Source organism: Chrysemys picta, unplaced genomic scaffold (genome assembly GCF_011386835.1).
Source record: "Chrysemys picta bellii isolate R12L10 unplaced genomic scaffold, ASM1138683v2 scaf229, whole genome shotgun sequence".
In the NCBI taxonomy this organism is placed as follows: Eukaryota; Metazoa; Chordata; order Testudines; family Emydidae; genus Chrysemys; species Chrysemys picta.
Window position 1 is genome coordinate 43,760 of NW_027052936.1, and position 26,189 is coordinate 69,948.

At 53.1% G+C, this 26,189-nt stretch overlaps 1 protein-coding gene across 1 annotated transcript; it reads left to right on the plus strand.

Moving 5' to 3' along the window:
* The first annotated feature begins 74 nt into the window (after positions 1-74).
* On the plus strand, positions 75-23,464 carry LOC135978371 (maestro heat-like repeat-containing protein family member 7). Its single transcript, XM_065579325.1, has 13 exons — positions 75-205; positions 1,503-1,657; positions 2,029-2,164; positions 7,758-7,921; positions 8,029-8,166; positions 9,583-9,697; positions 11,561-11,701; positions 13,911-14,087; positions 19,795-19,950; positions 20,832-20,933; positions 21,202-21,304; positions 21,749-21,808; positions 22,815-23,464. The coding sequence occupies exons 1-13, from the start codon at positions 89-91 to the stop codon at positions 22,997-22,999; spliced, it is 1,749 nt and encodes a 582-aa protein (XP_065435397.1). The 5' UTR covers positions 75-88; the 3' UTR covers positions 23,000-23,464.
* Positions 23,465-26,189: the final 2,725 nt, after the last annotated feature.

Sequence of the window (26,189 nt, forward strand, 5' to 3'; positions counted from 1 at the left end):
CTGACTGGAACCGCGCTGGGCAGCAAAAATGGTTTCACTGGCGGGTTTGTTTCAGATGTTTGGGAAATACTTCAACGGATCCGAGCGCATGGACTTCCTCTGCACTGCTATTGATAGCATGAAAGACACCAGCGTCCATGACTCGGTGGTGGCCAGGCACATGCTGCATGAGATCCTGATGGTCCCCGGCCCAAGGCTGGAGAGGGTAAGAGCTGCAGTGAGAACACCCTGTTGGGGGAGCCCATCCGTGGGAGACTCTAGGTGTTATTGGGGGGCAGGTCTCTGGCTTGTGCAATGTGGGGGGGCGGGGGGGTCAGTCTAGGTCAGGGGTCTCAAACACACGGCGCATGGGCCACATGCGGCCCGCGAGGTAATTTTCTGCAGCCCGCGAGCCCCTCGCAGCCCCCGCTCCTGCCCTCCCCCAGCGTTTACCTAGAGCGGCTCTGGCCCGACGTGCACTGGGGCAGGGCAGACTCCCTGCCTGCCTGCCCTGCCCCCGCGCCGTGCCGGGAAGCGGCCGGAACATGGGGAAGAGGGGGCACATTGCTGTGTGTGTTGATGTTGCTTCAGGCACCGCCCCCAGCAGCTCCCATTGCCCGCGTTTCCCCATTCCCGGCCAATGGGAGATGCTGGGGGCGGTGCCTGAAGCAACAGCAATACATACATCCCGGAGCAGCGCGGGGGCGGGGCAGGGCAGGCCAGAGCCCGCCCCCCGAACTCCTCCTGCAGCCGAACGCCCTGCCCTGAGGCCCTTGCCGCATCCTGCACCCTGACCCCCTGCCACAGCCCTCCTGCACCCCAACCCACTGCCCTGAGCCCCCGCCGCACCCTGACCCCCTGCCCTGAGCCCCTGTCGCACCCCACACCCCTCCTGCACCCCAACCCCCTTCCCTGAGCCGCCTGACGAACCTTGCACTCCTCCTGCACCCCAATCCACTGCCCTGAGCCCCCTGCTGCACCCCTCTTGCACCCCAACCCCTGCCCTGACTCCCTGCAGTACCCCTCACCCTTCCTGCACCCCACACCCCAACTCCCTGCCCTGAGCCCCTGCCACACCCCACACCCCTCCTGCCCCCCCTGGGGGCAGGGAGGGGGCGGAGTTGGGGTGGGGATTTCGGGGAAGGGGTTGGAATGGGGGCAGGGAAGGGGTGGGAAGAGGCGGGGCAGGGGTGGGGCCTCATGGAAGGGGTGGAGTGGGGGTGGGGCAGAGGGCGGTGGGGGGGAGGTGTCAGTAATGCGGCCCTCGGGCCAATGTACTAGTCCTCATGTGGCCCTTGTGGTCATTTGAGTTTGAGACCCCTGGTCTAGGTGATCACCATGGCCGCTTGTGGCCTTGCAGTCTATGAATCGATAGGCTGGGAACTGGTCCTGTGCTCTAGGTCTGGGGCTGGCAAAGAGGATCTGGGAGGGCAGATGGCTTTCAGGTGCAGCAGGTCCCTGGCACCCCAGATCAATAGCAGTGCGAGGAAGCCGAGGCCCCCATCTCCTCATTTCCCTTCCAGGTGTCGGAGGCTGTGATGAGCATTTACAAGAACCTGGACTCCATCAGCGAGCCGCTGTCCCGGAAGGAGCTGTTCAGGACCCTTCTCATGCTGGGCAACCAGTACAGCGAGGAGGTGGTCAGAACCCTGCTGGGCTGCTCGCTGTCATGTGACAGGTACGGGGCTGGGGCTGCCGTCGCTTGCGCTCCGGGTCCCCCGGACTGGTCCCGCTGCCAGGGACAGGGGAGTGCAGAACCTTCCAGAGATCTCCTTCTCCCTGCAGAGCTGCTGCTTCTCCTGGAGGGTTTTGCAGGCTGGCTTGCCCTGGAGACAGGCCAGCCTGCAAAACCCTGTATGGCATCCCTCAGCCTCCCCTGGGGCTGACACTCAGACCCGGTCCCCAGGCAGCCTGCACCAGCAGCAGTGGGAGGGCAACAAAGAGCTGGCTGGTGCAAGGAGTCCCAGCAGGGTGCCGGTGCCGGGGGGGGCGTGGTGCAGGAGGCTGGCGGGGCTCTGACCAAGTGCCGTTGGCTCTCTCCCTTTGCAGCGTTGCTGCGGAGATGTGGCGGATGCTGGCATCCCACTGCCAGAGCATAGAAAAGGTCCTAAAGGAGCTGCTCAACACGCTGCGGGAACAGCCGCTGCACCACCATCATGTCTCTCAGAGAGAGGCCCCCTTGGCTGTAAGTATCAGCCCCTGAAGCAAGGGAAGGAGCGCCGTGTGTCCCCATCACTGCCTGAGGGTGTCTCTCAGTCTCCCACTGGGTATAGTCATTGGGCCGAAGAGAGAGAGCGTGACTCTAGCCAGTGCTATAGTCGAGCCGGAACACGCCGAAACGCTCTCCTGGTGCTATTCAGCAGCACTCCTAGAACCACAGGGTGAGAAGGGATCGCAGGGTCAGCTCGTCCAGCCCCCTGCCACGAGGCAGGACTTGTTGTGTCTAACCCACCCCAGACAGATGGCTCCAGCCTCCTTCTGAAAACCTCCAGCGAAGGAGTTTCCACAAGCTCCCTAGGCGTCTGTCCCATCGTCCTACTCTTCTTACCGTTAGGAAGCTTTTCCTGAGGTTTAATCTACATCTGCTGTGCTGTAGTTTGACCCCATCGCCTCTTGTCCTGCCCTCTGTGGAAAGAGAGAACAACTTTTCTCCATCTTTTTTTTATGGCAGCCTTCCAAGTATCTGAAGACCGTTATCAAGTCCCCCCTTAATCTCCTCTTTTCCAAACTAAACATAGCCAGTTCCTTCAGCCTTTGCTTGTATGGCTTGTGTTCCGTCCCTCTGATCATCTTTGTTACTCGCCTCTGGATCCATTACAGTTTCTCCACATCCTTTCTAGACATTGGTGACCAAAACTGGACACTGTCCTCCAGCTGAGGCCTAACCAGTGCTGAGTAGAGCGGTACTATCGCCTCCCATAACTTGCATGCTATACCTCTGTTAATGCAACCTAAAATTGCATTTGCTTTTTTTGCAACAGCATCGCATTGCTGACTCATGCTGAGGTTGTGATCGACCACAGCTCCCAGATCCTTCTCAGAAGTGCCACGGCCAAGCTGGTTATCCCCCATTCTGTATCTGTGCATTTGATTTTTCTTCTCTAAATGTAGCACCTCACATTTGTCTTTAGTGAATTTCATTTTGTTGTCTATAGCCCGGTCCTCCAATTTACCATGATCCCTCGTAATTTTAGCTCTTTCCTCTAAAGTATTGGTGACTCCTCCTAGCTTTGTGTCATCTGCAAACTTGACCAGTTTGCTCTCTCTATCTACATCCAGGTCATTAATAAAGATGTGAAACAACACCAGACAACAATATTGTAATCGAGCCAGAACGCACATAGTAGGCAAGCTAAATGACATGATTCACATCTCCGGCACAACTGTCTGTTACAGCCAGCAGTCCTCTGATGCAGTGAAAAGAGCATTAGGAAATTCTTCTCTTCCTAACTACTTCTTTGAGAAGGCTAAAGGTGCTGACGAAGACAGTAGCAGCCGTGCTTCGACTGCAGACCCAAACACAAAAACAGAGCTCTTCCTGTAATGGAGTTCACTGAGGTGGCTATTGCAGTGAGAACGAACTGTGAAGATTACCCTTCAACAGCCAAAGACCAGCTGGCATGAATTCTGGTTAGTGGATGCTGAAGAAGAGGGATTATCCTTGGTTGTCCTGCCATGATGGTAAGCTTGGATGCCTTAACGGTAGCAAAGTTTCATCAGGGTCTCTCCATAGCAGTAGGGTGGTGGTAGTTTTCTGTTTCTCCTTATGGACCTAGCTGAGAGTCCAGATTAACATCTCTGCCAATGAAGATAAAGGAACACAAAGATTCAACTGCAGGTAGCTTTACAGCTTTCAACAGAAGCAGAAACCTCAACTTTTGAAGATGAAGTGGTTAACATGACAAAATCAGAACTTGACACAACTGTGCAGGTAAAGCGAATGGCATATTACATTGCTAAACATGGCAGACCCTACTCGGATCGTCCCGATTTAACTGAATTCCACATACTGCATGGTGTAGATATTGGTATCGGTCTGTGTTCACAATTCAGTGCTACAGACATGCTAGACCCTATCTCATCTGCAATGCACCGAAAGCCTTGCAAATGACGAATGTGCGCTCAGATGCCGGAGAGTGACGGAAAGATAGCCATGTCTGTTGATGAATCAACTACTCTGAGCAATGAATCAACAGTTAGAATCTATTTAAAATGTGACACTTTGAAGGATGATTATCCTCACTTCATGTTTCTTGATCTGATTGCACTTCCACGTCAGACGGCTTCAGGCACTGTAGATTGTGAGCTGAAATGCCTCAATAAATCGAATTCTGATTACAATTACTCTTGTAGTATTTGCGAGTGGTGGTGCTAGTGTTATGCTTCGGAAGAACTCTGGCGTAGCGAGCTGTATTGTGAAGAAGTACCCAAATGTTCTAGCGAGGTAGTGTGTGAATCACAGGTTGGATTTGGCAGCTGCTGAAACGTTAAGTGAAGTAAGAGCTGTAAATCACTTGGAATTCTTTGACAAACTGTATACGCTTTACTGCCGGTCACCTGAAACCAAGAAAGAACAAGAAGAAGGTGTGAGTATCAGCAGAGGGAAAATTACTTTTTGTAGTGACCCATTATTCTTAGATAAAGTGAAAAGGAGGTAGGGCAGCTGTGCAACCGATTTGGAATAGTCAATGCCTAGCGTGACTTTCTTGACTATACTGGTCAGCTGAAACCTCTGTTCAGCTCCACGTGTGTGATTTCATGCAGCACGGCTGAGTGTGAGCGTGGATTTAGCCACATGACTATGATTGTGAATGGCAAATGTAGCAAGCGGCTTATTCCGCATATGTCATTGCTCATGTTTAGCAAGCTCCGTGGCCCTTCATGTTCCATGTGGCATCCTCTCAGCTGTGCCAGAACTTGGCTCAGACATCCTTGTTCTCCCTCTGATTCACAGACACATAAATTACAAGATGGAGAAAGACACTTTGTGGAAATACTTGTAGAAATTAGATAAATGCATTACAGCAGGCCTTTGCTACTTCAGCCCCTGTTATGCCTTGATGTATTTTGTGTTACTTGTGTAACCTACTAGCTAGTTTCAATTTAAAATAAACGTTTATTATTTCCGCCTGATAGAGTAATGTCTATAGTGCAGCAGCATGATTTATTTTGTATTTTCATTAGCCTATAGGCTAAAGTAAAAAGAAAACGTGCTACGCATTCATTGGGTTTTTCTCACTGTACTGTCTAGATTTAGATCTTTTACATAGTGTGTTGTGTACACATTAATGGCATTTCAGCATAATGATTTCAACAGTTAAAATGAATTGAATAGCTACTATAGGTGTGTGTGTGTGTGTGTGTGTGTGTGCGCGCGCGTGTATACCAGGGGTCGGCAACGTTTGGCACGCGGCTCGCCAGGGTAAGCACCCTGGCGGGCCAGGCCAGTTTATTTACCTGCTGACGCGGCGCGGGCGAGGGATGTGCTGGCCGCGGTTTCTCGCCGCCCCCATTGGCCCGGGATGGCGAACCGCAGCGAGTGGGGGCCGCAATCGGCCGAACCTGCTGCGTCAGCAGGTAAATAAACTTGCCTGGCCTGCCAGGGTGCTTACCCTGGCGAGCCGCGTGCCAAATGTTGCCGACCCCTGTGTACACAATTAAAAAAAAGAAAATCCAATACCTTGTTATTTTGGACAGCCAGCCTGTCTCCAGCCATGCCTGGTTTAGCCAAGTATTACTGTACCAGAAATTCAGTAGACAAATAAAATGTGAATTTGTATAATTCATGTTTATGAAAATCAATATTTTAGTGGCATTCCAGTACCTTCCGATTTTGGACTACACCACTGTCTCTAGCCGAGTGGTTAGGGCACCCAACTGGGAGACCCGGGGTCTAAACTCTGCTCCAATGACTATTTAAGTGTTCCCAAGTAGAGATAGATACCGAATTCCCTTTGGGGGTGGGGCTTAGGCCACACCCCTCTCCTCAGCATTTCCTATTGGCTGGTTTAGGCAGCTCCCCACTCTTAGCTTCATAGATTTCAAGGCCAGAAGGGACCTCTGTGATCATCTAGTCAGATCCCCTGCATGACACAGGCCAGAGAACTGCCCCCAGATCATTCCTAGAGCAGGTCTTTGAAGAAAAACATCCCATTGTGATTCAAAAATGGTCAGTGATGGAGAATCTATCACCACCCTGGGTAAATTGTTCCAATGATTAATTACTCTCACTGTGACGTGTATGCCTTATTTCCAATCTGAATGTCTACCTTCAACTTCCAGCCACTGGATCATGTTAGACCTTTCTCTGCTAGACTGAAAAGCCAATTACTAAATATTTGTTCCCCAGGGAAATACCTATAGACAGTAATCAAGTCATCCCTCAACCTTCTCTTTGTTAAGCTGAATAGATCGAGCTTCTTGAGTCTCTCACTGTGTAGGGTGACCAGATTTTATAGGGACAGTCCTGATTTTAGGGTCTTTTTCTTATATAGGCTCCTATTACCCCCCAACCCCCGTCCTGATTTTTCACACTTGCTGTCTGGTCACCCTATCACTATAAGACATGGTTTCTAATCCTTTAATCATTCTCACGACTCTTCTCTGAACCCTCTGCAATTTATCAACATTCTTCTTGCATTGTGGGCACTGGAACAGGACCCAGGATCCCAGCAGTGGGTCACACCAGTGCCAGATACTCCCACTCGAGATTCTTCTGTTTATTTATCCCAGGATCACATGAGCTCTTTTGGCCACAGCGCCACACTGGGAGCTCCTGTTCAGCTGATTATCCACCAGGACTCCCAGGCCCTTTTCAGAGTCTCTGCTTCCCAGGAGAGAATCCCCCTTCCTGTTCCTAGATGTATTCATTTACAATGAGCCATAGTAAAACACATACTGTTTGATTGCCCCCCAGTTTACCAAGCGATTCAGATCGCTCTGTATCAGTGACTTGTCCTCTTCATTATTTACCACTCACCCAATTCTTGTGTCAGCTGCAAATTTTATCAGTGATGATTTTATGTTTTCTTCCAGGTCATTGATAAAAATGTTAAATCGCGTAGGGCCAAGACCCGATCCCTGCGGGGACCACACTGGAAACACACCAGTGCAATGCTGATTCCCAGTTTACAATTACATTTTGAGACCTGTCAGCCAGTTTATAACCAATTCATGTGTGCCACGTTACTTTTGTATCCTTCTAGGATTCCGATCAAACTGGAGTGCGGCGCCAACTCAAGCGCCTTACAGAAGTCTACATACATTATGCCAATGCTATTTCCTTTCTCTACCAAACTTGTAATCTCATCGAAAAACAGATCGCAATTATCTTGGCTGGAAATATTTTCCATACACCCATGTTGATTTGCATTAATTAAATTATCTTCTTTAATTCTTTATTAATTTAATCTTGTACCAGCCGCTCCATTATCTTGCCTGGGATCGATGTCAGGCTGACAGGCCTGAAATTACCCAGGCCATCCCGTTTACCCTCTTTAACAATTGGCCCAACTGACTCTCCCTCTGGAGCGTATATGGAGCCTGGGCACTTAACTCAGGGCTGTGAGTCCACTGGGCAGCAGGGCACATGAAGCTAGGCATGGCAACGCTGAGCCGAAGTCCCTTCTGTGGTTCTAGCCAAGGTCACACAGGCTAGGAATTGAATCCAGCATCCCAGGCCTTAGCCCCCAGCCCACCCCTCCTCTCTAGGTGCCTCGGGGGAGCGTGGGAAGGGCGAAGGCCCTGCAGTGACATCTGTCTCCTGTTCTTGGCTGCAGGCCACCAGAGCCCTGTACGAGATCTTCAAGGAGCAGAACTGCAGGCAGCAGGTGAAGGAGCTCTTCCCTCAGCTCTCCATCGCCCTGCTATTCCAGATCACATACATAGTGGAGCTGTCCATGCATAACCAGGAGGACACGCCCGCACCCCTCAGCCCTGTCAGGTACCACCAGCCCGACACCCCACCTCGGTTCTGAACCGTCGCCCGCAGGCACGCGGCAGGGCCTGGCCTGGGCTCGCTCAGTAACAAGAGGCTCGCTCTGCATGCAGGTGTGCGGTGGATGCCATGCAAGCCTTGCTCCAATGTGCTGGCTACAGGGACCAGACCACGTTCATCCACAAGCAGGGTGGCTGGGGCATGCTCGTGAACGCCGACATGCACCACAAAGGCGTCTTGGTGCTTGCCCGGTGAGTGTCTTGTCCCTGGGGCTGCTGCCCAGAACTGACCGCAGTAGCATCTCCCGTCCCTGGGCCCAGGACACGGCCACATCGCCTTCCCCGCTGGGTGAGACGCGGCTCCCAATCGCCTGCGTGGAAGAGGCCACAGCCTCTGTGCCGTTGGCCGAGGGGTCAGTCGGCTACTTCTCCACCCTGCGCTGCCTGGCGTAAACCGCTTCCTGCGTGGCTCTGGCAGGCGTGGCTGGGCAAAGACAGCCTCCGTCATGTCTGTCTGCAGCGTTGGTGTAGCCCTGTCAGGCCCAGCACATGAGAGAGACAAGGTGGGGGAGGGAATATCTTTGGCTGGCCCAGCATCTGTGTGTGAGAGAGAGACGCTAACACAGAAAGCTCTAACACTTGTCTTAGACCAATCTAAGATATTCCCTAACCCACCTTCTGTCTCTCATCACCCAATATCTGGGCACATGAGAAAGGCCACCGAGCCCACCGACGCCCTTCTTTGTCTGCAGTTCTCTTGCAGCCTATCACGGAGTCCCTGGGCAATGCTCTGGAACTGCTCCCCACAAAGCCAGTCAGGACTTTGGGGAGCCTCCTCTCCCTCGGAGCAGACTGTCTTCAGGGCAAGAAGCTCACACGGCTTCACCTTCCTGGGTCTCTCCTTGGAGCATTCAGCATATGCCCCTCCGTGCGCTTCCCACAGCGAGTCCCCCCAAGTGGGGTCCTGAGGAAGCCAGAGGATCCTGCACGCACCCCCACTTCGCAGTCAGACGTGACTCTTAGCCAGCCAGTAAAACAGAGGTTTATTAGATGACAGGAACACAGTCTAAAACAGAGCTTGTAGGTACAGCAAACGGGACCCCTCAGCCGGGTCCATTCTGGGGCCCAGCGAGGCAGACAACTCCGTCCGCACTCACTTCCCGTCCCCAGCCAGCTCCCAGCTGAAACCCCCCTCCAGCCCCTCCTTTCTGGCCTTTGTCTCTTTCCTGGGCCAGGAGGTCACCTGATCTTTGTTCACCTTTAGCTATCCCCTTGCAAGGGGGGAAGGGCCCTGGCCATTTGTTGCTAGGAGACAGATTGTCAGCCATTTATGCACACTGGAGACTTAAGAAATGCATAGGGGAAACTGAGGCACCCACACAGTATTCAGAGGAGACATTAAGAACGGTCCCACTTGGTCACACAGCCCAGCGCTGCGTGCTCGGAGCTTGGCCTCGTGGAAGGGCTCCCTGTAGAGTGATTAAGGGTCTGGGTCTCTAGCAGTTAGGCTGCTGGGCATTTTAAGCCAGCAGGAACTTGTCCATGCCAGCTGCACGTGACTAGTCACCCGGGATCCCCTGTCCTGTGGCACTGGTCTGGTTAGATTTGTAAATGGAGAACCAGTCCTTGCCCACCTCAATGATGTGGTGTTTGTGTTTCCCATGCCAGGGCCATGGTTTCGGTCAGTTTCCAGGAGCGTTGCTGGATTTTCCAGGAGCTGATGGCCATCCTCAACTGCAGGGATGATAGGCGGTACATCCCGGCCATGGCGTTCTTCATTCAGGTGAGCCTCACCGGCGGGTGAGGGTCGTGAGAACAGCCCTAGCCCAGCGGTGACTGTGGCATGGGGCTGACCTATGGCCAGGGGCGGCAGGTTTGTAGAAATGTTGGTGGTGACCAGCAGAGCCCGCCCCTCCAAACTGCCTCCCACCTGTCTAAGTCTCTGGGAGGGAGTTTGGGCGGGGGGAGGAGGTCTGGGGTACAGGCACTGGGCTGGGGTAGGGGATTGGGGTGCAGGAGGGGTGAGAGGTTGGGCCCTGGGAGGGAGTTTGGGTGGGGGAAGGGGCCTGCGGTGCAGGCTCTGGGATGGAGTTTGGGTGCTGGGTGCAGGCTCCAGGCTGGGGCAGAAGGTGGGGGTGCAGGAAGGGGTGAGGGGTGCAGGCTCTGGGAGGAGTTTGGGGGCAGGAGGGGGTGTGGAGGGAGGGGGTACAGGCTCTGGGAGGGAGTTTGGGGGCCGGAGTGGGGTGTGGGAAAGGGGTGGGGGTGCAGGCTCTGGGAGGAGTTGGGAGGGTGCGGCGCTTACCTGGGGCTCCTAGGCAGGGCGGGCCTGGGGGCCTCCGTGTGCTGCTACCCCCAGGCACTGCCCGCGCAGCTTCCTACTGGCTGCAGGGGCGCTTGGGGTGGGTGTGACGCAGTAGGGAGCGGGGTGGATTGACCTGGATATGTCGGTTAGTTTTACTGGACTGTCTGCATGGGGGATGGGAGAGCAGGGGATGACTTTAGGTGAGGGACAGTACCTGAGCCTGTTAACCTGAGCCAGGAAGGGGGGTGGGGCAAGTCGACACCTTTGCCCTGGAAACTGGACAAAGGGAGAGGGGGAGAGAAGGAGGAGGAGAGAGCCTGCAGGAGGGGTTTTGGTTTCAGTTTTGGGCTGGGTGGGAAGAGGCAGGGAACCCCAAGTCTGGGGTCTAAGATCCTTGCCCCCCAGAGGGACCTGGCTGAAGGGGTCCTGGTTGTACTTACAAGCCCTGCTTGGGACTGTGTTCCTGTCATCTAATAAACCTTCTGTTTTACTGGCTGGTGAGAGTCACGGTGAATCACAGGAAGTGGGGGGTGCGGGGCCCTGACTCCCCCACACTCCGTGACAGTGGGACACAGACCCACCCCACTCAGGGGCCGCAGGGAGGGGCCGGCAGCCATGTGGAGCAAGCAGGCAGGAAGCCGCTCAGCTCCGCTGCACTGCGGGTGGTAAGTGGGGGCCCCGGGCTCTTTTAAATGGCCCGGGAGACGTGGGGGCAGAAGGCGGGGCCGAGGCCCATGGTGCCCAGGCACCGGGGGCCCATAGAACTCGCCGCCCATGCCTATGGCCAGGAGAGGAGTAGGTGGCTCTGGGGGTGGGTGGGTGACCAGGGGCAGGGAAAGCTCCTAAAGCCCTAGGGGTGGAGTCACTGACTCTGGACATTGTTACCGGCCCCAGTTGGTGTTGCGGGGCTGAAGCAAAGCCCAGGGTCGGGTGTCTCTTGTTCCCCAAGGCTCAGCTCCATAGAATGGTCCCTTGTGTGACCTCGGCCCTGAAGCCCCCTCTGACGTCCGTATGCCATGCGCAGGCCGGGCCCATCCACGGCCAATTCACCTGCCCCCGTAGACCGGGCGGCCCTTTGGAACACAAGGCTGCAGCCCCCTCCCTCCCTGCTCCGCATGCAGCTGAGCCTTAGTGAGGGAGCAGGGTAGGCCTTGATCTCGGCTGGAGCCTCGAGGGCCCGTTGCGCTAGCAGCGTTTCAGTGGGGCACACACGGTGACCAATCGCGGTGCCCGGCGTACAGCGCAGGCTGTGCCCGTGGCAGGTGGAGCTAAGGGCCCCTTGGCAGAGATGAGTCGTGAGGGTCCAGCCCCGTTCTCTAGCTTGTTTCGCTGTTGGTGTGTTAGCTCCTCCAGTGCCCTGACCTTGGCAATAAGCAGGAAGACGCCATCCTGGACCAGTTGAGTGGGCAGCTGAGAGACCCCAACACTGTGGTGCGCTGGCTGGCGCTCAAAGGCCTCCTGAACCTGTCCCTGTGCCCAGAGAAGGTGAGAGGGGAGGAGGGCTGGGGGATAAACCCAGAACCGCAGGGAGCTGCTGCAGGGCTGGGGTCATTGAAACCTTCCATGGGGACATGGCCCTGGCCTCGAGTCAGGAGCCCTGGCTTCTATTCCTGGCTCTGTCACTGACCTGCTTGGTGACCTTGGGCAAGTCTCCAAGCCTGGCTCCTGCGGGGTGTGTCTCTGGGTGTGTGCAGTACCTGGCACTGCCGGGCCTGATTGTGTCTGGGGTCTCTGTGATCCAAAGAACCCTAGCACTAGATTAGCAGCAGAGCTGTGGACTCTAGACCCCAGGGAATGCTGGCGACACCAGTGATCAGGGACGCCCAGACAGAGCCATTTCGCTTCAATTAGGAACCATTTTTTCCTACAAATCCCCTTTTAAAGCCTCATAGGTTTTAACTGTTGATGTCACAGCTCTGTCCCGCAGCACTTGCTCCTCTGAAGAGCTCTACAGGGGCCTTTTGCTGCTAAGATCTCATAACAAGTTTGATACACACAGTATAGTGAAGGCAGAGAAAACCCTTGGGGCTTAAATACACAGATCTGGCAGCCTGGTAAAGAGGAGACAATCTGAAGGCAACTCTCACTAATGATAATTTACTTACCCTGAGAATAGCGGGTCAGTCCGGTTTATTAAACCCGGACTACGATTCGATCAGACATGGAGAGGGCGTGACTGTAATTCTTTGTCATACACCATTCCCATCGTTCCATGCGCCTCAGCCTGCTTTTCACTTGCTTGTGGTTCATTTTTTCTTCCGGAACCGGTTAGCCTGTATTTCACACATTTTTTCCCTGATGCCGGTTGAGATTTTCATAGATTCATAGATTCTAGGACTGGAAGGGACCTCGAGAAGTCATCGAGTCCAGTCCCCTGCCCTCATGGCAGGACCAAATACTGTCTACACCATCCCTGATAGACAGTTATCTAACCTACTCTTAAATACCTCCAGAGATGGAGATTCCACAACCTCCCTAGGCAATTTATTCCAGTGTTTAACCACCCTGACAGTTAGGAATTTTTTCCTAATGTCCAACCTAAACCTCCCTTGCTGCAGTTTAAGCCCATTGCTTCTTGTTCTATCCTTAGAGACTAAGGTGAACAAGTTTTCTCCCTCCTCCTTATGACACCCTTTTAGATACCTGAAAACTGCTATCATATCCCCTCTCAGTCTTCTCTTTTTCAAACTAAACAAACACAATTCTTTCAGCCTTCCTTCATAGGTCATGTTCTCAAGCTCTTCTCTGGACCCTCTCCAAAAATGTTTTGTGGGGCTGTCTTTGAAAGGTTCAAAAACCAAATACAGAAATGATTGAATCTGGCTTTTAGTAACAGACCAACCCTAGAACTCGTGTGCAAAATTGGCTCCCTCCTCTAGGCTGGGCTGTAAGGACAGGGACTCGGGAGAACCCAGGTTCGGTTCCTGGCTCTTCCAGACTCTCTGGGTGACCATGGGCGAGTCACGTAGCCTCTCTGTGCCTGAGTTCCATGTCTGTACAATGGGGATAGAAATCCTTCCTTTGTGTGCCTAGCCTGTAAGCTCTAGGGCAGGGGACGTCTCTTACTGTGCCTGGAAATCCCCCAGCACAAGCCCTGATTGCAGATAGGCCCTCGAGGTGCTATTTGAACCCCTATAACAATAATAGACTTGATTTATTTGGGGTCAATGTGTTGTGCAGAGAACTTTCCACAGATGATACCCGCTAATAAATACCATCCCCTGAGATCTGGGGTACAAGGAAGCAGCTGCTTATATTGCAGGTAGCCGGGCCTGCTGCCCGTGATCCTAGCTGGCTGTGCAAAGGCTTTGAGGTTCTAACATGTCACCTGGAGGCTGGGGCGCTGGAAGACTTTTTATAGTGGAGGTGCTGCACCCCACCTTACCCCTGCCCACACCCCCTGCCACCCCTAGAGCTGGGCTCAGGAGCAGGGCCATGGCTCCAGGAGCCGGGGGCGGGGGAGGAGGATGGAGCAAGGGGACCGAGGCTGGGGCCACAGATGGGGGTTGGCGCAGGGCTGGCAGCTGGGACCCTGTGAGCGGGGCCAGGAGCAGAGCCCCGTGTAAAACCTGGGAGTGCTGCAGCACCCCCTTAGTTCCCATGCTTCTGTCTGCAGGGGAGGTGGACGTTGTTTTGGAAATGGCTTGTGGGTCACTGGAGGGTGTTTTGTAAAGCAGCTCCTCATTTCACGCAGGTGGGGAAACTCCAGCGTCTGCTGCCAGAGGTCCTGGAGCAACTACAGGAGGTAGACAGGGACATCATCGCCGAGGCCATCACCGTGCTGAAAAACATCCTTGCCAGCATGGACAGGCAGAGCGCCAGCCGCGCGGCTGTGCAAGTGGCTGAGAAACTCCTGCCTTTCATTGATGATGTAAGGCCTGGTGGCCCATAGGAGACCGTTCAAACTGCGGACCTGTGAATGGGGGCTGGCGGGTGGGCTAGCAGGGCCTGTGTATGGTCCTAGCCAGAAAAAGGATTGTTGTAAATGATGTGAGCCCATTCCCGCCTTCCTCTGCTACCTCACTCTCCTTCAGAGCGTATGGCAGAAAGGATGGGAACCCTTGTGTCCTGCAGGCCTGCTGACAAAGATCAGGGCAGCCTGGGGACAAGGCTCCCCTTGTGGAAGGACATGCATTCCTGAGTCTGCATGCAGTGAGGGGGCCTCTGCAGCACAGGGTGCTGCAATGCTCTTGCTGGCTTCCAGGGTGACAAGTGATGGTACCCTGGTGAAAATCCTGCCCCTCCTCTCCCTGGCCAGGAATCCCACAGCTGGCCTGGGAGCTCCATAAGGAAACGGCTCCGTTTGTAGGTTCTGCAGCTACCACCCTTTCCTCTCCCCTTCGTTCTCATGGCAGCGCAGCGTCAAAGGAGGGCCTAGTTCTCCCCAGGCCTTTCATAACCACAAACTAGCCCCCGCCGACACGTTCACCAGACTGATGTCCAGTCCCCCACTGGATGGTGAGATCCAGCAAGTGGGCAGGAGAAAGGGGCCCATCCATTACTGCCTTCTAGGGGTAACCCCGAGTGGGGGCTCCTGGAGCGTCCACCCACCTCCCCAGCTTTCACAACACTAAATACTACCCTCAGCCCTGCCGAACTTTGCTGGGACCCTGCCGCTCTTTATTTAGTAGTGGCACAGGCCCGGCTCAAGCTGTTCCCAGGGTCTCCTGGACCCCAGCTGCAGGATCTCGCCCTGGTGCGAGCCCTTTAAACCAAACCCCTCTCGGGCCCGGGGGGAACAGAACAGGTTCTTTATGGGGGGGGGGGTGTTAAATCCAAATAGCGTTAATGAACACAACGCCCATCACCAGGGAAAGGCAAATAGGCCTCAACAACTGGAGGGAAGACCAGCGAGGTGCCAATTCAACATCTGCCTATGCCCACTGCAGTGCAGCTCTGATGCCCCCAGACCGCTCCCATAAGTTTTGTGCAGAGCCTGCCCGGCTGCTCTGAGCTGACACCGGGGGCAGGAGCAGCTGGCTAGTAAGATTAACATGGGATGGAGTCTAGCAAACAAGCCAGGCTACCTGTGTAATGGCATGTTACCCTGTATGATACTGTTCGACTACTAGGTGATGCTCTGTAAAATACCTTATTTCAATGAACCTCAGCTGTATCCAGCAGAGCATTAACGGTTCTTATGATGAACCCATCTGCAGTGCTCAACTTTTGCCAGGGCTTAGCCCTGGCACCTCTGGGCTTGCTGCATCAGTTATGATTGTAAAAAAATTGCTTGAGCCCCAGCACCTCTTTCATTACAAATTAAGCACTGTCCATCTGGTGTGTGTAAACAAGCTCTGTAGGCAGTACATATCTGGTGCAGAACATGATATGGTGTCAGGAGTAAACTAAGAACAGAAACCAAAGGAAAACAGCAACACAGGTTGCAGACAGAAGGAACAGCAACGAAGTTTGCAGGACCTCATCAACATGCCCCACTCTGATTCCCCAGAGAACGTCACCTTTCATAACCCTTCACAATGGACAGACTGGAAACAATGTTTGGCACGATTTTGCATTGCAAACAAGCTGCACAAAGGAACTGGGGATATACAGGTATTGACTTTAATTTAGGCTATGGAGAAGCACGCAGAGCATATCTTTACCTCCTTTGACTTTACTGAAGACCATCACAAAGACAACTATGCAAGGGTTGTGGTTAAGATTGATGCACACTTTATAACCGAGGGAAATGTGGTTTATTAAAGAGCATGTTTTCAGCAAAGAATTCAAGAACCAGGGGAAAATGTTGAAAGTTTTAGAAGACCTCTGCATCCCCTGGCTGAAAACTGTGATTTGGGGAATGTAAAACATGAAAATTTCAGAAACAGGCTGGTTATTGGGTTAAAAGATAAAAACCTTTCATAGAGACAAGCCAGGTGAGGTCTAAATGATATTCCCTCACCTACCTCTAATATCCTGGGACTGTCACAGCTATAACAACACTGCTAAAAACCTTTCACAGTAGCTACCGCCGAAGAGAGATTTAACTCTACCCACAGCTATACAGCTAGCAAGAGTCAGAATTAGTCAAACAACAGGCAAAAGCAAATTGAAAAACCTGCAACTAGCTTAAAAGCTACAAACAGACACTTAAGTGTTAAAAGTCTTTCTCATAAAATCCCTGAGGTAAGGAGAGAGAATTCGCAGGCTAAGAGGGACAAATGCCAGTCTACATGCACAAGGTGTGGAAAAGTCATATCCCAAGGGATGATACATGTCCAGCCAGAGGCTCATGCTGTAATAAATGCCTGAAATATGGACATTTTGCAGCTGTTCGTTGCACTGAAGCAGTCAGGGAGTTGACTCATATTGCAGACAATCAAGACCCATTGATTCTGGGATCTATCACTTGTGATGACATGGCGCCCGCCTGGAGAGTGACATTGAATATTCAAAGCAAGACTATTGACTTTAAAGTTGACTCGAGAGCTGATGTCACACAGCTCTGACCCTCCCTCAAGGGATTTTGAACTGCATGGGCACCGAACCAATTTACAAAGACAAAAGCTTTGCGTTCCGTGTGTATGAGATCAAAGACCAACAACCTTCTCAGCTGCAGTGTAGCAGCCATGATGGGCCTAGTGAGAAAGATGGAAGAACTTGAGGATCTGATGCTATTGGGCTTTTGAAAGGTGATCTAGTCCAAATCAACTTAAGAGGCAATGCTGAACCAGTGAACAACCACCTCTACAAGAGAGAGAACTGGGAAAGACTAGCTGCAGATTTTTGTGAATTCAGAGGACATCATTGCCAGGTCATTGTGGACTACTTTTCCAGCTATATAGAAATAATGTACTTGAAAGACATAACATGTTGCAGTGTTATTGAGAAACTGAAGTGTACGTTTGCTCATTTCTGTATCCAGAACAACTAGTGATGGACAATGTCCCACAATTCACTGCAGCAGAATTTAAGTCAGTCTGAATGAAATATGATTTTGCTCATATCACTGGCAGCCCAAATTACTCACAAGCGAATGGAGAGGCTGAGAGAGCTGCGCAGACAGCCAAAAACATCTGACAGCAGGAAGATCCATTCCTTGCTCCTCTGAATTACAGATCAACACCAACAGCAGCTCCTGCATCTAGTCTAGCACAACTCCTCATGGAAAGACAACTCAGAACTACTGTTCCAAGAACCTACTACGAAGTGGCCAGACAGGAAGAGCGCAGCCAAATCAGATAAACAGGCTAAAAGAATCATAGAATCATAGAATATCAGGATTGGAAGGGACCTCAGGAGGTCATCTAGTCCAACCCTCTGCTCAAAGCAGGACCAATTCCCAACTAAATCATCCCAGCCAGGGCTTTGTCAACCCGGGCCTTAAAAACCTCCAAGGAAGGAGATTCCACCACATCCCTAGGTAAAGCATTCCAGTGCTTCACCACCCTCCTAGTGAAATAGTGTTTCCTAATATCCAACCTAGACCTCCTCCACTGCAATTTGAGACCATTGCTCCTTGTTCTGTCAACTGCCACCACTGAGAACAGCCGAGCTCCATCCTCTTTGGAACCCCCCTTCAGGTAGTTGAAAGCAGCTATCAAATCCCCCCCCTCATTCTTCTCTTCTGGAGAATAAACAATCCCAGTTCCCTCAGCCTCTCCTCATAAGTCATGTGCTCCAGACCCCTAATCATTTTTGTTGCCCTCCGCTGGACTCTTTCCAATATTTCCACATCCTTCTTGTAGTGTGGGGCCCAAAACTGGACACAGTACTCCAGATGAGGCCTCACCAATGTCGCATAAAGGGGAATGATCACATCCCTCGATCTGCTGGCAATGCCCCTACTTATACAACCCAAAATGCCATTAGCCTTCTTGGCAACAAGAGCACACTGTTGACTCATATCCAGCTTCTCGTCCACTGTGACCCCTAGGTCCTTTTCTGCAGAACTGCTACCTAGCCATTCGGTCCCTAGTCTGTAGCAGTGCATAGGATTCTTCCATCCTAAGTGCAGGACTCTGCACTTGTCCTTGTTGAACCTCATCAGGTTTCTTTTGGCCCAATCCTCCAATCTGTCTAGGTCCCTCTGTATCTGATCCCTACCCTCCAGCGTATCTACCACGCCTCCCAGTTTAGTGTCATCTGCAAACTTGCTGAGAGTGCAGTCCACACCATCCTCCAGATCATTAATAAAGATATTAAACAAAACTGGCCCCAGGACCGACCCTTAGGGCACTCCGCTTGAAACCGGCTGCCAACTAGACATGGAGCCATTGATCACTATCCCTTGAGCCTGACGATCTAGCCAGCTTTCTATCCACCTTACAGTCCATTCATCCAGCCCATACTTCTTTAACTTGGCGGCAAGAATACTGTGGGAGACCGTATCAAAAGCTTTGCTAAAGTCAGGAATAACACATCCACTGCTTTCCCCTCATCCACAGAGCCAGTTATCTCCTCATAGAAGGCAATTAGGTTAGTCAGGCACGACTTCCCCTTGGTGAATCCATGCTGACTGTTCCTGATCACTTTCCTCTCCTCTAAGTGTTTCATAATTGATTCCTTGAGGACCTGCTCCATGATTTTTCCAGGGACTGAGGTGAGGTGAACTTATGAACACTTTTACAACAGATGTCACGCAGAGAACTGCCTTGTCTAGAACCTGGTGCCCGGAGGTGACATGTAACTGCTGATTGGGGTCACCGTTTAAAGGTTCAGCCACTCCCAGAACAGCTCAAGTCACCCCGTCCCCAGGCTGCCCCCTCAGCCTCACCTCCCAGAAAGCAGTGGCCCCTCCCTACAGCATCCAGCTATTGCTCCTGGTTCTCCCTGCTTGGCACAGCTCGCCCAGCCTCCCTGGTCACTGGACTGGTTCAGCTCTGCCAGCAGCCATGCAGGGCGGGGGCCCAGCAGCACCATGTGACCAAGCGGGGCTGGCTCTGATTTAACAAGAAACCCATGCACAGGAGTGGGGCAACCCTCAGCCCACTCCGAGCCCCTGGAGGCTGGGTGGCTTCCAGTCATGGCTTCCAAGGCCCCCTATCTGGGAACTCCTGCACATTTACCACTCCTTGGCCCTGGGTTAAATCCACCCCAGGTCCCTGTGCGTGGCTTGAACAAACACCAGTGTAGGAATTTGCCCCCCACGCTTGGCCCCCTTGGCCTGGCTAGAGGGCCGCTGTGGGTCAACAGCAGTGTGAGCTGGGCCCGCAAAGCGGGAGGACAAACGACACCCCCTCCTTCGCTCTTTGAATCTTTCCTCATCACTCCCTCTCTGCCGCCCCTGTCCTGGCGCTGCTCTGCCCTGAGCATTCCCCCTTGGCTGACACAGGTGTGTGCTGATGTCAGTGTGCCCAGAGCTGGCTGTGAGAGTCCAGGGGCAGTCTCACCCCACCTTACTGCTCTCCCTGGCCAAGAAGTTACCAGGCCAGCCCCTCAACTGGTGAAAATCTGCATCTCTATTGCCGTCAATGGCGCTATGCCCATGAGACTCTGGCCCCAGCTGTGGCTGTATGGCTGGGGGTGAGTTACCAATACCCCCTGCAGGGCAGACATCTCTGGCACAGTGAGCGCTCGCCCCGCTGGGTGAGAATGACTGTCACAGCGTCTCCTCCCCACGTCGTCTCTTGCAGGTGTCCAGCAGGCTCCGGGTGCTCTCCATCACCCTCTTTAAACACCTGCTGGAGCTTGTAAGGGGGCTCGACAGGTGGCGGATGAAGGCGCATGTGCTCCAGAGCCTGGTCCCGCTGCTCCTCCTCGTGCATGATGAGCGTCCCAACGTGTCCCAGGTGAGGCCACGAGCTGGAGCCTGCAGCGGATACCGTTACAGAGTGACCAGTAATTTGTTTTGAGGGGGCAGCATGTGACACCCCCTCTTTAAAGGGTCTCGCTGACAGAGGGCAGGTGCTCAGTGCTGTGACAGTCAGGCGTTCAAAATCACTTGAACGTTGAGTGCAGTAGCGCCATGACCATGGCGCCCCACCCAACTGCTGAGTCTTCCCTGCATCCTCTGAGCCCAACACTCCCCCCCTGCAGCCAGGCTGAGAGATTGGGTGGGGGGAGGGGTCGCCTCACCACTCCTACAGCCACTGGCCTCCGCACATTCCCTGGCTGTGCTGGTGGGAAGAGCACAACCCTGGCCATGGCCCCTACCAGGAGCAGGGCTACCCAGTCTCCAGATGGTGCGCAGGACCCAGTGTGCCCTTGGCCAAGCGGCCCGTACAGCCCGTACGAGACATGAGATGCCCAAGCCGCCCCCCCTCCCCCCGCCCCAGGTGTCTCTGCACATGCTAGTGCTCATGGCCACCATCACTTGGGAGCCAAATGCCACCAGCACTAATGAATTCACCCTCCTACCCACCATGAGGTGGGGAACTGAGGCACAGCATGAGGCCTAGCGCCTCAAAAGTATTGATCACCCATAGGCATTAGGCACCTAAATCCCTTTGCAGCCCTGGGCCTAAGCAACTTGCCTGAGTTCCTGCAGGGAGAGCTGGGAATTGAGTCAGGTCTCCAGCTATTGCCTTAGCCACACCACCGCCCTTCCGCAAGCAACCTGGGGCCGGGAAGCGTTCAGCATGCACGGTCTCCCCGCCTCCGGGTAACGAGGCTAGTGGCTTCCAGCTCCCGTAACCGTGGCCGGCTCGCCCTGGCCCCACTTGTTTTGCAGGTGTGTTGGGACACCCTCAGCAGTGCGGCAGAATTCCTGAAGTGGCACCAGCTTGGTGGCTTCATCCAGCGCAAGGATACCTGGCAAAGCTGTGACTGCCTGGTGAGGGAGCCCTCAGGTCATTCACTGCGCAGCCCTCGTGGTAGGAGCGGGGGAATCGGTGGATAGGGCACCCCCCATTGCCCAGCTCTGTGCCCACACTGAGCCCCAGCCCTGGGACCACTCCTGGCCCTGGGTGTAGTCCCTCTGCGTGATCCCCCCGGCACAGGAAAGAGGGGTGAAAACAGGACATGCGCTCCACACACCTGGAACCCGGCCTGCGGGACGGAAAGGCCTTTAATAACCTTGTGCTCCCTTGTTCTGGTCCTAGCTGACGCGCTACAAGGGGAGAGCCAACAACTTTCTGTGCCAGACCATGGCCTTTCTGGAGAACCCACAGACTCCACTTAGACAAGCGGCCATCAGGTTCATAGGTAACCACAGAGCAGGGGTCCCTTTAACAGGGGGGCTGGATCTGGTCCCAGGCTCTCCTCAGTCCCTGCCAGCAGCGATAAGTAACCCTTGGGCTCCTGATTGTCCAATGCAGGATCAAGGGTGTCAGAAGTCCGCAGGAGCAAGCTCACCCCAAACTGCCCTGATCGGCTGATGGGCCCCCTCTAACCCCATTGCTCCCCATGCAGTCCCCATTCCCCCCCGCATACCCCACCATGGGCTCTTGGTAGTGAACCCTCAAGGTGCTGTGCTCTCCTTTGGCAACCAGCCCTGTAACCATCCCTGGGGACTCACCCTTTGCCCTGGGGACTCGGGAGCACCATCCTGGCCAGTGAGGGGCGGGGGAAGCGAGGGGTTGCTTGGAGGGTGACATTTGACACCCTCGCTGGGGATGCGGGGATGTGACGAGCTGTTTGTATGTGTAGGGCTCGCTGCCCGGCAGCTGGACCAGAGGAGCCAGGACAAGCTGGATGCCATCTGCAACGGTGGGTGGTACCTGCTTTGAGCACTGAGCGCTAGGGGGATGAACGGCCCAGAGCCGTGGGCTGGGTTCAATCTCCGACGCCAGCAACATGATCTCGGGCGAGAGCCACAAAGGGATGCAAAATGTAGATCCCCAAACCCCTGATCAGCTGCCCCCTCACCCTGTCGTGTCTGCTGGTTGGCATGTGCCAGGCACTTAGCCCTGACCTCAGAGCTGCGGCCTGGCAGATCCCCAAACTGGGCCTGAGCTGGCTGGCCTTCAGAGATGATTGCTCCCCCCCCAAACACAGCCGAGGTGGGGTGCTGCCTCCCCTCTTGCACTCACTAGCCCAGTGTTTGGAGCAGTCACCTCCACGTGGGGTGCCTGGGGTGAAGCCACTGCTCCAAATGAGGCAGAGGTGACGTCCGGTCACCTACCTCCTTGCTGCGTGCCCGGACCCCTGGGCAGCGCAGGGCAGAGCAGAATCTCCACATCTGTTGGCGAATGGCGGGGGGCGGGAGTGATATAGCTCAGGCTTCTCAATCCCAGAGCAGGTTCACAGCTGGGCCTCCCAACCAGAGCTAGAGAATGGCTGAGCTCCCTCCTCGGTATTTCCTGGATGGCAGCAGGGCACCTAAAGTTAGGCATAGCCTAACAATGTCCAAGCCCCCTTTATGACTCTCCCCCTCTCTGGATCTAAGTGCCCATCTGTGCATTGGGGGGAAGGCGGAGGGTAAATACAGCCAGGGATGAGGTGCTCAGATACTGCAGGGATGGGGCAGTCCTAGAAATAGTGAGTAAATGGGGTTCATTGGGACTTCTTGCCTGTGTCTGGAGGCTCCCTCATTTGTGGAGGGCAGCAGGGATGTTTAGTGAAGGTTGCTGGTTGTTCCTGCTAGTCCCCTGCCTCCCGCCTCCCAGCCTGCTGCCTCCTTGTCACAGGCCGAGAGGTACAGCGCTGGCTTGGTTTGCTGGGGCTCTCCAGAGCGCTGTGGCTCTGACCTCCATTTCCTTCCTTTCAATCTTAGACCTCAAAGGCTTGCAGCAGGACAGCAACTCCTCGGTCCAAAGCCTGGCTTCTCAGACCATCTTCATCCTGGAGGCATTCAAGAACCACCCGCCAGCCCACAGCAGCCTATGGACATGCTTTCATAGGATAAGAACAATGTGCACTAAGGAGAGCCCGGTCATTGAAGCTGCCCAGCTGCCCTAGCTCTGGGAAAAGCCAGCCTCCCTTCCCTGGGAGCTTCGTGCCAGACCATGGCTTCTTCCCCATTGGCCGCCTGCTCTGCGCAGCCATGTGAGTAGTTAACTGCTCGATAGCTTTCATCACCATGTACTTTTTGATAGGTTTCCATGCACTGTGTAGCATTTACGTCCCGCCCTCCATCCCCATTTCCAGTCGTGTATGTTTTTGGTGCCGTCAGCCATTTTGAAAATTTATTTTGTATTATTTTTCTGTGTTTGGCCGGGGGAAGGTTGTGTGCCTGTGTTTTGACATATTTAGAGAAAAAGTATGAATGAGTAGAAAGAGAGACTGTAAGGGGTTCACGGCTCCCTCCCCGTCCGTCCGGGCGGGAGACCACGCCCTTTGCTATGATACTTCCGGGTACCTTGGTTCAGGGGAAAAGTAGCTCAGTGTTAATGGTTCTAGCCTGCAGTCAGGCCAAGTAATGGTAGAGAGTCTGTTTGCCCAGGGCCCTCAATCAGGGCAGGGCAGCAATTGAGAAGGGGCTGTGGCCTACAGGCAGGCAGGCAGAGCAACAGAAGGTCCATTTGCCTGGCCACTGATCAGGGTGGGGCAGCAAGCAAGTAGGGGGGCTCTGACCTACAGTCCAGCAGAGCTGTGGCAGTCTAGGGGAGGTTATCTCTCTGGTGGGAGAGTCAGCACAACCGTCTGGCATCCGGATTCAGGTGGGAGCCAGACCAATGCAGGCCTCCTGACAACCAGGTGGGGAGGCTACCACTCCTGACGTTGGGTTGCCGGGGGTAGGGGAACCCAGGCCCTCCCACTCACCTACGTCCCATCCCAGGGCCCTAATAGAAGCGGAGTGGCCTGCCACTGGGTCAGCGGGGAAAATCCAACTGCAACACACTGGCCGGCTTGTAGTCAATGACACAGCTGAATCTGATTTGGCTTCCCTGGGCTACTTCCTACACGACCATTCTGTGTGTACATGGGTTCCACGGTTGTTGTTTGCTTTGGACCACGAAAAAGTTCAAGGAGCTGAGATTACAGAAAAGTCCCATAAAATGTAAAACTGCTTAAAGCCAATGGGGTTCTCTCTCTCCCTCTTTCTCTCTCCACATACACCACATCTATCTATCTACCCCCATACACCCCCACATCTATCTATCTCCATACACCACATCTATCTATCCCCATACACCCCCTCTATCTATTTATCTATCCCCATACACATATCTAGCTACATCATCCCCCTCTATCTATCTATCTATCCCCATACACCCCATCTATCTATCTACACACTCCCCCTCTATCTATCTATGTATCTATCCGCATACACCCCATCTATCTATCAATCTACATACTCCCCCTCTAGATAGATAGATAGATAGATAGATAGAGGGGGAGTATGTAGATAGATAGATAGATAGATAGATAGAGGGGGAGTATGTAGATAGATAGATAGATGGGGTGTATGCGGATAGATACATAGATAGATAGAGGGGGAGTGTGTAGATAGATAGATGGGGTGTATGGGGATAGATAGATAGAGGGGGAGTATGTAGATAGATAGATAAATGTGGTATATGGGGATAGATAGATAGATGGGGTGTATGGGGATAGATAGATAGAGGGGGAGTATGTAGATAGATAGATAAATGTGGTATATGGGGATAGATAGATAGATGGGGTGTATGGGGATAGATAGAGGGGGGAAGGAAGAAGTAGGACCGCTGAAGACTATAGCCGGAGAGGAGATTAAAGATAATCTAGGCATGGCGCAATATCTCAATGAATATTTTGCATCGGTGTTTAATGAGGCCAATGAAGGTATTAGGGATACTAGCACCGTGACAGAGGGGCAAACAGAATGGGGGATTACCGTATCCGAGGTAGAAACAAAACTCGAATGCCTTAATGGTGCTAAGTCGGGAGGACCGGACGATCTTCATCCGAGAATATTGAAGGAATTGGCGCGGGAAATAGCAGGCCCATTAGCGATAATATTTAATGAATCTGTAAACTCGGGGGTGGTTCCGTTAGACTGGAGAATAGCTAATGTGGTTCCTATTTTCAAGAAAGGGAAAAAAAGTGATCCGGGTAACTACAGGCCTGTTAGTTTAACATCTGTAGTGTGCAAGGTGCTGGAGAAAATTCTGAAAGGGAAAGTAGTTGAGGACCTTGAGGTTAATGGCAAGTGCAATAAATTACAACATGGTTTTACGAAGGGCAGATCGTGCCAAACGAATCTGATCTCCTTCTTCGAGAAAGTAACGGACTTATTAGATAAGGGAAATGCGGTGGACCTAATATACCTGGATTTCAGTAAAGCGTTTGATACTGTACCCCATGAGGAATTATTGATTAAACTGGAAAAGATGGGGATCGATATGAAAATCCAGAGGTGGATAAGGAATTGGTTAATGGGGAGAATGCAGCGGGTGGTATTGAAGGGTGAACTGTCAGGTTGGAGGGAGGTTACCAGTGGAGTTCCTCAGGGTTCGGTTTTGGGACCCATTTTATTTAATCTATTTATAACTGACCTCGGAACCGATTGCAGGAGTGGACTGATAAAGTTTGCGGACGATACGAAGGTGGGAGGCGTTGCCAATTCGGAGGAGGATAGGGATATTCTGCAGGGAGACTTGAATGAGCTTGTGAATTGGAGTATCAGAAATAGGATGAAATTTAATAGTGAAAAGTGTAAGGTGATGCATTTAGGGATGACTAACAACAATTTTAGTTACAAGCTGGGGACGCATTGGTTAGAAGTAACGGAAGAGGAGAAGGACCTAGGGGTTCTTGTAGACCGGAGGATGACTATGAGTCGACAATGTGACGTGGCGGTGAAAAAAGCCAATGCGGTCTTGGGATGCATTAGGCGAGGCATATCTAGTAGGGATAAGGAGGTGCTGCTTCCGTTGTATAAGGCGCTGGTGGACCTCATTTGGAGTACTGTGTGCAGTTCTGGTCTCCCATGTTTAAAAAAGATGAACTCAAATTGGAACGGGTGCAGAGAAGGGCCACTAGGATGATCAGAGGAATGGAAAACCTGTCGTATGAAAGGAGACTGGAGGAGCTCGGGTTGTTTAGTCTGACAAAACGAAGGCTGAGGGGGGATATGATTGCTCTCTTTAAATATATCAAAGGGATAAATACAAGGGAGGGAGAGGAATTATTCCAGCTTAGTACTAATGTGGACACGAGAACGAAT

Bases quoted from the DNA above. Each gene is read 5' to 3' on its own strand.
- LOC135978371 (XM_065579325.1), top strand. From the start codon at position 89: ATGGACTTCCTCTGCACTGCTATTGATAGCATGAAAGACACCAGCGTC. The intron at 1,658-2,028 runs GTACGGGGCTGG...CTCCCTTTGCAG, and splicing joins TGCTCGCTGTCATGTGACAG to CGTTGCTGCGGAGATGTGGC. The intron at 8,167-9,582 runs GTGAGTGTCTTG...TTCCCATGCCAG, and splicing joins GGCGTCTTGGTGCTTGCCCG to GGCCATGGTTTCGGTCAGTT.